The 14,149-nt window shown below is 36.9% G+C and overlaps 1 protein-coding gene across 2 annotated transcripts in view; it reads right to left on the bottom strand.

Annotated features, from left to right (window-relative positions):
• Positions 1–14,149, bottom strand: part of SYT9 (synaptotagmin 9) — a 197,866-nt gene that overhangs the window by 123,782 nt on the left and 59,935 nt on the right. For both annotated transcript variants that reach the window (XR_012483168.1, XM_074273231.1), the window contains exon 3: positions 10,986–11,532. Coding sequence is in view for 1 of the 2 variants with exons in the window: in XM_074273231.1 (XP_074129332.1) it covers positions 10,986–11,532 (547 nt within the window). In the remaining variant the exon portion in view is untranslated. The remainder of the gene's footprint in view (positions 1–10,985; positions 11,533–14,149) is intronic.

The following is a 14,149-nucleotide window of genomic DNA, read 5'->3' on the forward strand; positions in this document are numbered from 1 at the left end:
AATAAGTTCTGTGATGGCAATTGGAATGACTCTTGAGAAAACCTGTCTAGCCTCTGCTAATACCTTCACTGAGGGTGCTCTCAATGAATGAGTAGCTTACCTATTATATTATTATTATATGAAATAAATATTTCATATAGATGGCAAAATAGGCTTATATGTTGGTAGGTGTTGATGTTCTCAGTTGCCCTTTTTAGGATTAGCAAGATGGCAATTTTGAACATTGCACTGACTGGCCAAGTGCATCCAGGGCCTTTTCTGGGGGAGCTAAGAAAGAGACTTTCTCCTTATCAGTTGTGCTGAACTTTTCCTTAGACAGGAATTAAGATTAGAAATCTTATCTATCATAAGTTTCCATTCAGAATAGACCGAACGAAACTCAGAAGCCAGACAGGACCTTCTGGCCTTTGACAGGCCCTTTGTGGCTTTTTCCATCTGATAGGATTCTAACTTTCAGGAAGGTACTTCAGTTGTGTAAAAGGCATCAGGAGGGGCCATGCATCTGTCCCTCTGGCTCTCTCTCTTTTTTCCTTTGCCCTCCTTCTTTCTGAACCTTTCTCTAGCCTTTGATGACAGATAACCCCTCCTTCAGAATTCTGGAAGGCAGTATTTTGTTTGGGATTGCTTAAAGTCTTTGGGATGACCTTCAGCAAATAATACATTCTTTCTGAACCTCAGTATTCTTATCTGTAATATGATAGGGTTGGAATACATAACTTTTGAAGTCCTTTCAATTTCTACTACTATAGTATGGTTATCTAGCCTTTGTTCGAACACTTCCAAGGAGGAAGAATTACTTATTACTTATTTATGATAATAACAATTTTTGAACTCTCTGAAAAGCAAATGCAAAAAATAATGACTAAAATTTGACTCAGTGTCCTCTTTCTTACCCTTACCACCACACAGAGACTCTAAAATCCAATTTTTACAGACCATGGACATTTCTAGGTCCTAGGACTGATGTGTAACTTGTACAAAGGACTTTTCTTAAAATATTTTTAGAAGTCTAATGGATATAGATCCTCAGTTTAGAAGCATGAAGCATATGCTAATACTTATCCTCCCAAAAGCTATTTATCTACAGTTCTTAGAGAAATTTTTACATTTATTTAACATTACAACTTTTAAAAACACCTTAATATCCAGCAATTAATCTAATATTTAGTTATCCTTCTGCAAGACAGAGTAGACACGATTGTTGCCATTGAACATTGAAGAAATTGAGGCATTATGGATTTTGGAACTTCAAATCTGAAAAAAACTTTGCAGGTCATCATCTGTGGCCTCCCATAACCTGGCCCTTGAGTGACATCATGAGGTCTGGTGTGGAATGGTTAGGTGTAGTATATAATTTGGTCTGGACTTTTTCCTGGGCTGGAATGGGAAGTTAGGTAGTAGTGTAATTTCTGCACAGATAGTGCTTAGGCGCATTCTTAAACTTGGCAATTAGATATAAGGATGAATGATAAAGTCTAGGACTAAATCTGACTCAAATTTAGAAGTTCTCAACTAGGTTTGAGAAGAGTTGGAAAGTTCAGTTTCACTTTTCAGAAGAATGTGTTTTAGTGATGAAATATGAATCTGGACAAAATATACGGAGATGATTTATTGTACTCAACTGTGCATGCATTCACCAAATCACTTGTCCTCCTAACTCACCAAAATGATCTCAAGGAAGGGATATCTTATGCCCTGACTGATCTTAATCTTTACAGAATATATGGAACATAGGTGGATCCCCTCTCATTTTGGTGGTAGGAATATTCCCTTTTATCATACTTTATGAAATTCTCAGATATCCCTTTTAATTTCCCTGATCTCCCAAGGGTTGGTTTTGGTGGAATGCCATTGGTAAAAGCATTCCCCCCTATTTCATATTTGATGGCTATCCACCTAATTGTTGTCAACTTCCTTGGCTGCTTTTAATTCAACTTGGAAGAACCACTGAAGAGTAGAAATGAGACTTCATCATCAAACTTCTTATCTTATAGATTAGAAATAACTTCATATTGGTGAGAATTAATACCCTCATGACAATCAATTAGTTTATCTTTTAGACTAGCTCTTGCATTGTAGCCTAAAATGCTTAGTTATTGCTGAAAGAAATCTTATACTTTTATGATCTGTTCTACCTCACATAAGATCAAATCTCCAATTTCTTTTGTGTATTGTAGCATCATTTTCACTTCTCCTAAGGTTCAGGTTCATCTCTCCACTGCTTTTCATTCGTAATCCAGTGTCTAGCTGGCCAATTGACCATTAGAATAGCATATCTTCTACATCTTCTATAGTCAAGCCATTCAATTAGCCCTTCTGCTTATTGTAGAATTCTGTGATAACAATGCAATCTATTCCTCCTTTTTGGAAATCCCCTTCAATACAAGTTATGGGTGTCATTTTAGCTCCTTTCTGTGTTTAACCCAAGCATCACTGTACCATACTAGCTGGGGAGTGCTACAAAGATTCCTAGTCCTGGGGTGGCAGTACTAATTCTGGTTCCAGAATAGCAGCTTGATATGCAATTGTTCCCCTACTTTCTTTACAATTCTGTTGACAGTAGAACAGTCTAAAGGTCCTGGTATCCCAAGACATTCCTGGATTATACTAAAGTAATCATCTAGTCTCTAGGACTGCTGTAAACCTAAGGGATCTTGTGAAATTAATGTGGACTATATCCCGTGTTCCTCTGCGAAGGCTCACAAGAGCTCAGTCACTTATCTTTTTGGAAGATCTAAATTATAAAACAGGATTTTTATCTGGGGTCACAAAATCATCTTCCCTATAATACAGTTTTATGTATCATAATTGGAATGACAATACACTGGAAATACATTCTATTAGTATCTCTTTGGAAGATGGTTGCACTAACTCCATTAAATATTTAGGAATAAGATATGGAAAGCAAAGAAAAAATAGGTGGAACTCTCAAGTTAAAAACGCCTGGTCCAGCTGGACATTAAGGCAGGACTTGGATCATGAGCTTAGTCAGAAACTCTAAAAATTGTCCCCTTTGAGTTGAATGACCACTAAGCAACACCTTGAAACTTACTTGGCTGGAAAAGGTCTCAGGTTTGTTCACTGAATCTTCCAGTTCTAAATTTGTATACCAATGATCCTATAACATCTAAGACCTCTTAAGAGTTTAAATCTATGATAATTCAAGTCAAATCACATTTATTAAACGCCTACTATGTACCAACACAATGCTGTCTGGAAATTTGCGTAATGGAATGGGTGTATGAAGAGTTAGAGGGCCATAAATTCTTTATTTACAAGGAATTTAAACTTGGCATTTTTAAAGTAAAGTGGAATTCTGGGTAACTCCTTATGAAATTCATTCTCTCTGGTATTATAAGTCATCTCATGCCTACTTATAGTAACTCAGTGAACCCTGTGCTGAGAATAGATGCCCTAAAGGAGGTCCCTGGAGAAGGAAGAAGTTGGAGAGGTGAGCTGGGAAAAAGAATAGGCACCGAACATTAAAAACCCAAAAGCTGTTTTACCAAAAAACGACCGCATCATTTCATGTTGCCTAAAATAGACTCCAGATTTGGCAGGGATTATAAGGTGATGGTGTCAGAAAAGGCGAACCAATTTGTTTCAAGGGCATAAAGAACAAATGGGATTTTTTTTTCCCTCTAGGGGCATTAGTCACCTTTACCTACCATTTTTCTCACTACCTTTTATTATCAATCATTAGAATGAACTAAACATATTTCAGCATGTAAAGGGGGACAAAAGCATTACATTAGAAATCAGGAAACCTGGTTTTTAGTCCCAGTTCTATAAAAAATTAGCTGTGTGATCCTGGATGAGTAACTTCTCTTCAGTGGTCCTCATTGTCATTATCCTTAAAATGTATAACAATCTGTTTAGTTATTTCATAATTGATGGGAATCTGCATTATTTCCATTTATTCCTACTGCAGAAGGTGCTACTATAAATATATAGGTAGATAAGGAAATTTTCCTTTTACCTCGATCTCTTTGATTGGTTGCTTTAAAGTGAGATCTCTAGGTCAAAAGGTGTGAACATTTGAGTCTTTTCACTTCGAGAGCATGATCTCTGTTGCTAATATTTGACACACCAATGCTTGTCTCCTGGCATTTACATTGGGTATTGCCCACAGTCAGGATGCATTTTCCCCTCACTTCTGCTTCATGAAATCCCTCTCTTCCTTCAAAATGCAATTTATGCACCACTTTCTACCTCAGGAGTAGGGAAACTTGTTTTCTGCCAAAGGTCATTTGGATATTTATAACAGCATTCACAAGCCATACAGAATTATCAACATATAGAACTCAAACAATGGGATATTGTACCCAGCTTTCAGCTCATCATTGCCTATAGTTGCCTTAGCAAATGCTGGCCTATGGGCTGGAAGTTTCCCACCCCTTGTTCTATTTCTTGATCTTTCCATCTGCATCTTTCCATCTGCTGCTATCTTTTTCCCCCCAAAAGTATTTAATTACTTTGTATTTACTGTTTGTTTATTTTGTATATACACAGACAAGTACATGAATGTGTAATTATGTCTGTATACACACATATTTCTTGTCACTTCTGTTGGCTCCTCATGAACAAGAATTATTTCTTTTTTTTGGGGGGGGATACTATCTCTTTAAAAGGATACTTTAGAATTTTGTCAGGAATTAAAGTCTATCTAACTGGGATATAGTTTGGGGAGATTTCCCTTCCATATCCCCCTCTCCAGTTGTAGTTGCATAAACCTAGGCAAGTCATTTAATATTCATTTGCCTCAGTTTTCTCATCTGTAAACTAGGGAGAATAATAAATAGCACTTCTCAAGGTTGTTGTGAGAATCAAATGAGAGAATAATGTAAAGCCCTTGATACAGTGCCCGGAACATAAGTGCCTTATGAATGTTGGCTATCATTATCATCATTATTGTTATTATTATTAACATAATTATTTGGTCCCCCTCTCTGTTCTCCATGATCTCCCAAAGTTCACTGACAGTGGTTCAACAAACATATTACCGTCTCTGAGTTTGAGATGCAATTGGTTTGAGCTTGGTGACTTAAACTCAAGGAAAACCTGATACTTTCTTAATATCTCCTTCCTACATTAGGTTTCAACTTCTTATTATCTACTTTTGTTCTATCATTTCCAGTTCAAATATTCTTTTTGGCAAAGAGCACAGAAGCAAAATGAAAACTGAGTGGGACTGAATGCTTTCTGTGGTTTGTTGGACAAAAATCTCTTATTACTACCTAATATTTTCTGATCTGACAGAGTTTAAGCTCCTTGAGGGTGTGGGCAATTTCCTTTTTGTTTTTGGAATGATTGGACTACACAATCGCTAAAACTGCTTTCAAATTTAGATTCATGATTCTATGACTTGTGTTGGAAATCAGAACACAGTGCCTGACACACATTAAATGCTTAATAAATGTTGATTGATTCAATTGCTCTAATCAGACCATCTTTTTAATTCATCAAAAACAGTATGCTAATTCTGGTCATCTATGATTTTGTGATTTCTAAAATTTTGAATCATTTATCTAGAATGTCATTCCTTTCCTCTACTTCTCTTCTTCTTTGAAACTTAACTATTCTTTAGGGCTCACTTTTTCTATTGAGGCTATCTTTACTGTCTGTCCAGAGAGAGACCCTTCTTCTTGGAATAAAATTGTATTTAGCACTACATGATTTGGCACTTACTTGCCCTCTCATTGTTTTATATGCATTAATTGTGTCTTTTTAACAAACTGTTACCTTCTTTAGGTCAACTATCACATGTAGAAAAAGAAAGAGCAGACAATCTATGGTTTAGAATGGCTAATAAACAAAAATAATTTATCCAGTATGTTTGTGGCTCGATGCAAGGAAACTTCATGACACTTCCCAAAGTAGAGAAGAGATGACTTGGGAGCTAATTGCTTCTTTCTTTACAGCATCATGGATCTAAAGAAACTAGACAAGGGATTGTCTAGTCCAACCATTCCAAAGATGATGTAGCCCGAGGCTCAGAAGCTCAATAGTTTTCCCAAAGTCATACAGTCAATGTCAGAGATGGGATATGAACCAAGATCCACTGAATCCAGAACTAATAAGCTTTCTGCTATTGTGTAGTTAGAATGATCCCCTATGAATAATGCCAGAGGTGATTCTTAGTGAAGATGAACTAACTAGCTTCCAAAGCTGAAATTCGGTCAATCTGATTCCGAATTTGTCCTTTTAAATAGAGATAAGCAACTAAAAATGAAGGCTTTCAGACTAGAAAAAGTCTGGCTAAAAAAGGATACTTCTACTCTCTATATTCCATCATGCCTTTGTTTGGTGAGAGTTGGTAAAAAAAAAAATAGGGTAAAAAAGATCACCTCTAAAATAAAGAGATGCTATATTCTTCATCAACCTTCATGGAATTACCTAAATAATCTTTTAAATTTTGGTTGGTAACCACCATTTAGCCAATCTTTTATTTTCTCACCATTCAGCTATTCAACCAACTTTTTATTTTTCACTGGTTGTTGTGTTTGGGTTTGACTCCAAAAACATCATGCTCCTGTGCTGAACACCCTCTAGAATTCCCTACCCCATCCTCCTTTTGTATATTACTTACTCTGTATTATTTCCATTATTACCATACCAAGATACCATTATATATAACCATTACCTACCATTAGCTAGGAAACTCCTTAAGGTCAGGGGCTTTATTTTTCTGATTTATATCTTCAGTGTTTACCACATTTTGGTGCTTAGTAAATGTTTATTAACTACTGATCATTGACTTTAGAGTGAGGTATCTGGGTTCACTCTTGGCAAAATGATGCTATAAACTGACCTGCCCTATTTTCTTCTGAACCCTGATATACCTATATGAAGGGCTTGACTTGTTTCTGAGACACCATCTGGTTATTCCCATTTCTCCTTTTTATTTCCTGCCTAAAATAAACAAAGCTAACTGTTGATTTCTGAATTATTTCAGACTTTCTCCTTTATATTTGTGAGTACTTGTCATCAACAGGAACAGAAAAACACTGGGGATAAGATTTCACTCAGACTTCAGGCAGTTACTCTCTAGGGGGACTGAGTGATGAAGTCCCATAGCCACTGTCAGAAACAACAAATATCTCATGCAAACTCTGTGTCATCTACTCTTATGGACTAGAAGTCCCTTAGCCAGCATCAAAGTAGGAAAAGGTACAACTCTGAGTGAGGTCTCAGGCAGACATGAAAGCGGGGAACACTGGCAGTCCATATTCCATTTAGCATTTGAAGCTGGCTCCATTTTCAATGTTTATTGCTTAAATGCTGCCCACTGAGCCATTTGCTTCCTATAGTCTCAACGTGCAATTCCAATCCTCTTCCCATGATATTGAATCCCAGATCTTGGGTATTGTTATTCATTAAAAGTCAACCCTTGTATATCAGTCCTGCTCTTTCCAGGCTCATCTAAACTAGTTACTCTCATTTGCTAGACAATTGTAATGTGCCTTTTAGAAATCTTGCCACATCCTCAAACATATCTACCTCTCAGTTTTTCAGTCGATGTTCCTTCTTTCCTTTGCCTTAACTGAAGTTTGGCTTTCTACCACAAATATCCCATTTCTTGTAATCATCTCCATTGGAGATCCCCATTTTTACATCTTTTTGCTCCATTGCCACTTCATGATCATTTAAAAAAAATTATATCCCTCAATAGCTTTTACTATTTTGAAGATCATATGAATTTCTTTTCTCCTTGTTATATCACCTTCTTATTTATTTATTTTTTTAGTATCATTTATCAATCTCTAGGTTGCTCTCCAAACATTCTTCATAATTATAGCACCTGGTTCATGGTCGTCTTATCTACTTCATCCCCTAAATATCAAAGTTCATGTATCGCCTAGGGAAGAAAGCTTAAATTCTTTGCTTGGCATTCAATGCCCTTTGCATTGTGACACAATCCTAGCTTTCCAGGCTCATCGTATACTATTATGTTCTCAAGGCTGTCCATTTCAATTGAAGTATTTTCTGATATCCACATACATTTTGGACTTTCTCATCTCTTGACAGATTACTGCTCTGTTTCCACTGATAAATCTTGTGATTATGATTGCCTAACTGAATTTCCTGGTCATCATTTTCCCATGTGTGGTATCCTCGTATAAGAACACAATTTTTTTTTTGAGGGAAAAGAACATCAGTACATAGCACAGTATGTAGTTCATAACATATTTAACTAATGCAGTTTTCTTCATTGACTGATTGACTAGTCTTACTAATGAGTAAAGCTTTCAAGAATAGAACAGGAAATAAAACTGTATCAGGTATCTGAGAAGTAGCCTAAATAAGTTAAGAAACAAGGCAATTTGGGTTCTTATAGTCTTTTCCATCCTCATTCTCCCAACTCCACCTTTGCTTCTTGGATTTCCATATGTTCCTTAAAGACCAACCTAAGGACGACATCCTCTATGAAGTTTTCTCTGATACATTCCTCCCTTTGGACTTTGAACAGTAATTTTCCTGTATCTCTCTAATACATAATATTTTAATATTAGTAACACTTCTGCCATTGTCAATGTTTTTCTGCTGCCATTACTATTACTACTGTCACCATCACCAACACCACCATGGCTGTTGCCACCATCACTACTATAGTTCCTTCTGCATATTAATATTCCTTTTTTTGTCATAAGGATAATTCTAACCATCTTTTACTTGTGCTTTATATGATTATTTAATATATATTCCTTTAAATGGAATTGAATCTCTGGCTAACCCATTCTGCTCCCCCACTTAAGTCCATTTTAGAATTCCCCTGTCCAATATTGGTTTGAGAAGCAATATGGCAAAATGGATTGAGTGCTAGAGCTGAAATCAACCAGACTTGGGTTTAAACTTGGGACATTTACATGTTTTATCACCACCGGCAACTAATTTAATCTCTCTAAACTAAAAAAAGAGTTAAATTATAGTCATGGTGCCCATCTCATGGATTTGTAGGCACAAATGAGATACTGGATATAAATCATTTTGCAAACCTTAAAAGTAAGTCACTAGAGTTTAATATGATCTGCAAAACCTGCCTCATATATTAGGAGTATGATATGGTCAAAGTTGGACTTTAGAAAAAAATCACTCTAGTAGCTATATGGAATTTGGATTGAAGTAGAGAAATACTTGAGGAAAGGAGACTAATTAGGAGATTATGATAATAGTCCAAGGGAGAGGTAATAAATATTTAAACCAGGCTGATAGTTTTGTGAGTAGAGAGAAAGGAATACATATTAGAGATATAGTGGGAGACATGACAGATTAGACAAAATTGGGAGAAGAAGAGGCTGAGCAGTAACTCAGCAGAGAGAGTAAGTTAGACATACAGAGCTAGCAATCACTAGTAGAGAGATAACAATAGAATTCAGGGGAACTAATGAGATCACCAATGAGATAGTATGTATAAAAAAAAATGTGCAGGACAGAGCCTTGGGGATGGGAGAAACTCATTAGTACAATGAGACGAACCAGTAAAGGAGACTAAGAAAGAGTGATAAGAAAGGAGTACCAGAACACACATACACACATATGTACATAATACAGATACACACACACATTTCAGTTATTGTTATTTTCTTCTGTAGTTGTTAAATGGTATTGACCCTGCTCTTTGGAATTGATGAATTATAACTATGTCGTTACCTTTTCCATAAGCTTTTGGTGTCCCTTGAGAAGAGGGGAGAAGGAAGGAGGGATCTCATTGGTTGTTCTTCACCAATTCTTGCTTCTTAGATAGCCTATAGTTTTCTTGTAGTACTTCCTTTCTGTGTCTCAGGTTAACCCTTTGTAAACTATTGGAAACTATTTGGAAACATACTCATTTATACAGAAACTCTTCTCTGTTTCCTTAGTCATATCTTGAAGCTGCTTTTCATAAATTAATTTCCCTATCATCAATGATATCTTTATTGCTTTCCTTGTAGTTTTTGTTTCTAAGGTTCCAGCTCTTTATTATAAACCCTATCAGCTAATGGTACTACTCCCACCCATGTGCCTAAAGGTATAAATCTGACTACGGCTGCTGACCTAACTCTTTGAGAACAGCCTCAGGGATTTCATGCTCCTGGAACAGAGATCCCATGCAAGGGTCTTCCATTGGCAGCACATAGTTAATGGCGTGCCAGGATCCATTTAGCAAAAATGACAGCTACAGAAAAATGACAGGAAGGAGAAAAGCAAAAACCTACTCTCTACTTGCAAAGATAGTAAGTAGGATGGATCAAGCAACAGAGAACACAGATGATCTTAAATACTATCCCTATCTCCCTAATAACTTATTTATTGAAGAGATTTCAAATTCCTGTCTCAGAAAAAAAAAAATCAAAGGAAGATTCAGACATAATGCCCATGTAGAACTCAACATCCTTGAGGGAGAAACCACTTCATTTCTGTCTTTCTAACACAAGGAAATACCACAGAACCTGCTTCCCTTTTCAGGAAAGGAGCTTATAGTTGAGATTTCATCTGTCTAAGGAATTTTCACTGTATAACCTTTATTCATTAATATAGATACCACTGGGTATAATAGCTACTAAGTAATTACTTATTTAATCAAATGTGAACATTTGAGTCTAGAACTTTGTTACCAGTCCAGTTTTTTACTACCCTCTCCCTGAAATTCAACATACATTTATTAAGCAACTTTTTTTTTAATGGAAGATGAATAGTCATAAGTTATACTCTGAATTAGGAACACTTGGCTTTTAGTCCCACCTCTGGCACATCCTTGCTTTGGGTCTTCACATTCCCTCCCATAAAAACCAAAACCAAAACCAATTTCTAGGTGGTAGACAGTGAAATCTTAAACTTTTACAGAAGATTGTAGAACACTTGATTCAAGGGTCAAGAGACACATTATGGAAAAAAGAGGCTATTGCATGTGACCACTGATGAGTTTTGCAAGAGCACCAATCCAGGTTCTGCAATGACCAAGAAGTCCTTCCCCCAACCCCCAAGTGAAGAAATTTTGGACTCACATTGGTGACATATTCGATATCTTTCCAAAGGATACACTCTCGAGGGAAGTCTGCCAAATCTAAGAAGTGATCCACAACCACTTGACCAATTAAATCATGGCGGGAGAATCGGTCAAAGTCATAGACAGAGAAGTGAAGCTTCCTCATGGCAAGATCATTGTAGGGAACTGGGAATAAAAAAACCTCATCAAAGACTGGGTTTAGCGTCTTTCTGTGAACTTTAGTCTGGTGTTTAGTTTTCCGATCCGGGAGCAAGTAAATCTTGACATAAGGGTCTGATGTCCCAGAAAAGTCTTTTGCTGGCAGGTTGACAGCTTTATGGATCTTTACGATTAGCTGCTCTAAGTCACAGTCATATTTCACAATGAAGTTCAGTTTCCCACAGGCTTTGCTGTTGCTTTTTCTCCCGTCATCAGTGTCCACTGACCTCTGCTTATATAACTCAGGTTTAATGCGTCCAATCCCTGTCAGTTGTTCCTGCTTCTGAAGCTGCTGGACATTGAAGTCTGGATTTGAGAGGTTGAGTTGCCTTCGGATTGAGTTGTGCCTTAAGTGAAAAGCAAGAAAAAACAAAATTATGACGTGTTTAGGAAAGGCCTCTTTGCAAACATATATCTAAGTGTTGGTCCTTTGCCGCAGCAGGTTCTGCCAAGGGTGGAAGCAGTTGTATTTTCTTGACCTAAACCTAACAAGGACAAATATATTTCTTATATGAGAAAGATATTTCTAGGACATAAGGAACAGAAGTAGGGGAAGCAGCAACAGCATAACCTTATATTAGAGTTTTTAAAGAATTAATGCTCTTCCCTAAATAACTCTAATTTTTGTGCCTCTAATCTTAACAGTGCAAAATTTGATTTCTTCTTTGGAACTGAGGCAAAATATAACTAGATCTTATAGAAACTGGTAATCCTCTCACCCTCATATGACTGCTTCTTGTTGAATTACACAGGTAACTCAGAGAGGGACACTGAAATGTGTAAAGTCACAGAGCAAGTAAATTGTACATGTCAAAGGAAAAATATTAATTTTCTGCTCTGCATTTTAGGCACGTCTGCCAGAAACAAATTGACTTTACATTATTCTAATATTCATGCAATTCTGAGAGAAAACGGAGGGAGGGAGGGAAAGAAAGAAAAAAGAACAAGAGAAAGATGGAGACACAGAGAGACAGAGACAGAGGGAGTGACAGACAGAATGACAGATAGAAAGAGACAGACACACAGAGAGAGACAGAAAGATAGTGAGAGTGACAGAGAGAGACAGAGACAGAGAAATGCAGACCATGACAGATAGAAAGACAAAGACAGAGACAGAGAGACAGCAAGACAGAGAGACAGAGGCAGAAAGAGAAAGAGAGATGGAGGGAGGGAGGAGAAAGACAAAAAGAGAGAAAGAAGGAGAGAGGAGGAAAAGGGGAAAGGAGAGGGAGAGGGGGAAGGGGAGAGAGGGACAGATTCATACTGGCAGCCCTGCTCTCTACGCCATCTTCCTCCAATGCCTCAGGCATATCTTTTCCAATTTAATTTGGGGTAACATTTTTAGGAATCTTGAACAAGGAAAATGTTAAAATTAAAAAAAAAAAAGATTCCAGAACAATAGTTATCACTCATTTCCTTCCTTGACCATTTCCTTCAGAGATTATGAGGTCTCCTCATCAATAGTCCAGTCCTTTTTTAATGGAAAAAAAAATGGGTCCCACAAAATAGCTTCTAGAAATGGGGAAAGAGGAAAGTGCTTAATTTAAATGTCAACAAGCCAGTCACTTCAAGGAATGAATAAGGCCAAGTTCTTAAAAAGACAAGGAGTAGGTAGGGGATACAGTGGATAGAGATCTGGCAGTAGAGTCAGGATTCAATTATGATCTCACACTTGTTATGTGAATCTGGGCAAGTCATTTAACTTAATTGTCTCAAAAAACAACAGAAAGAAAAAGGACTATTCTTTGTGCTATAAATTTGGTCACCACCCTTAATCCTTAAAGATCTTTAAAAAGTCTTTCATCTTCAAACTATCCCATTTTCTAAAGAGAACACACCTGGAAATGGTTTAGAAATATTTATTTAGGATTAGAAATTAATATTTCTAGAGAAACTAAAAAGATTTATATAATATGCTTCCACCCAGAGTAAGGATTAGCATTTAAGTCCTTGACTTTAGATCCACATCTAAGTTGCTGCTAAGCATCAGCTGGGGCTCATTCTACCTGCCTGAAGTTTGTCCCCTGTAAGGTATCTGCTCATATTGAATCACAGGAAATATGCTTTAAGTACCATACTGGAGAAAGTGAATTGTTACTGACCTACTTCAAGTCTCAGAAACTCAGCCTAAGAGCTTTCATTTCCATTGCGAGATAGAAAGGACATTAGCCAGGAAGGTGAGCTATTGGAGTGCATCTAAGGATTTAGGTAGACAGGCTTTTAAAAGATATTTACAAATTAAATATTTGCTAATGAAGTCTGTTTTTTGGCTTCTTAGCTTGTTATTCTGATTTTGATATTTTCCTGCAATTTCCAGTCCAGACTGCTTCAATTCCATGGTTCTCTCTTACTAAGAAGTCATCAGTAAGACTCAGGCAGCAAAAGGACTTTATTCTGATTCCCCTCAGGGGGGAGGGGGGAAAAACACATTTAATTTTTTTTTTTTTTGAGTTTTGAGCCTTTGCACAGGTTGCTAAAAAAAAAAGTCACCTTATAGGTCTAAAAATGAGCATAATGAAATAGACCATTAGGGGAAAATACTGAAATTTATTACAGAAGATGAAGTCTTAGAATTCTAAATGCAACAGGGCTTGCTTTGCTTTTGCCCAAATCAGCTAGCATGGAGGAGCTAAAGTAGGGGATGACAGAAACCTGCTTTTTGGGAGAAGACACTTTCTCTTTTTATTGACAAAACTGCCAGAAGAGGCTGTATCTTTAAGCTACCAGACTGGAATAGCTTCAAGCTTTCTGTTGGTTTGGCCAATTTATCCATAGCACAGACACCATTTATTAAGCTGGCTAGAGTTTGGAATTTCCTTTTAGGATCCATGAAGCAGGCTTGGCATTTAGTCTATTTTGTCTACTCCTTTTGGTTCAAGGAACAGGCAGAGAAGTCTCGGGTATCTTGGCTTCTCAGGGCTTCCATTCTGGGCTGCCTGTCATATTCAGCGTCCAAGGTTTCCA

The sequence above is a fragment of the Sminthopsis crassicaudata genome, chromosome 6 (assembly GCF_048593235.1).
Source record: "Sminthopsis crassicaudata isolate SCR6 chromosome 6, ASM4859323v1, whole genome shotgun sequence".
Lineage (NCBI taxonomy): Eukaryota > Metazoa > Chordata > Mammalia > Dasyuromorphia > Dasyuridae > Sminthopsis > Sminthopsis crassicaudata.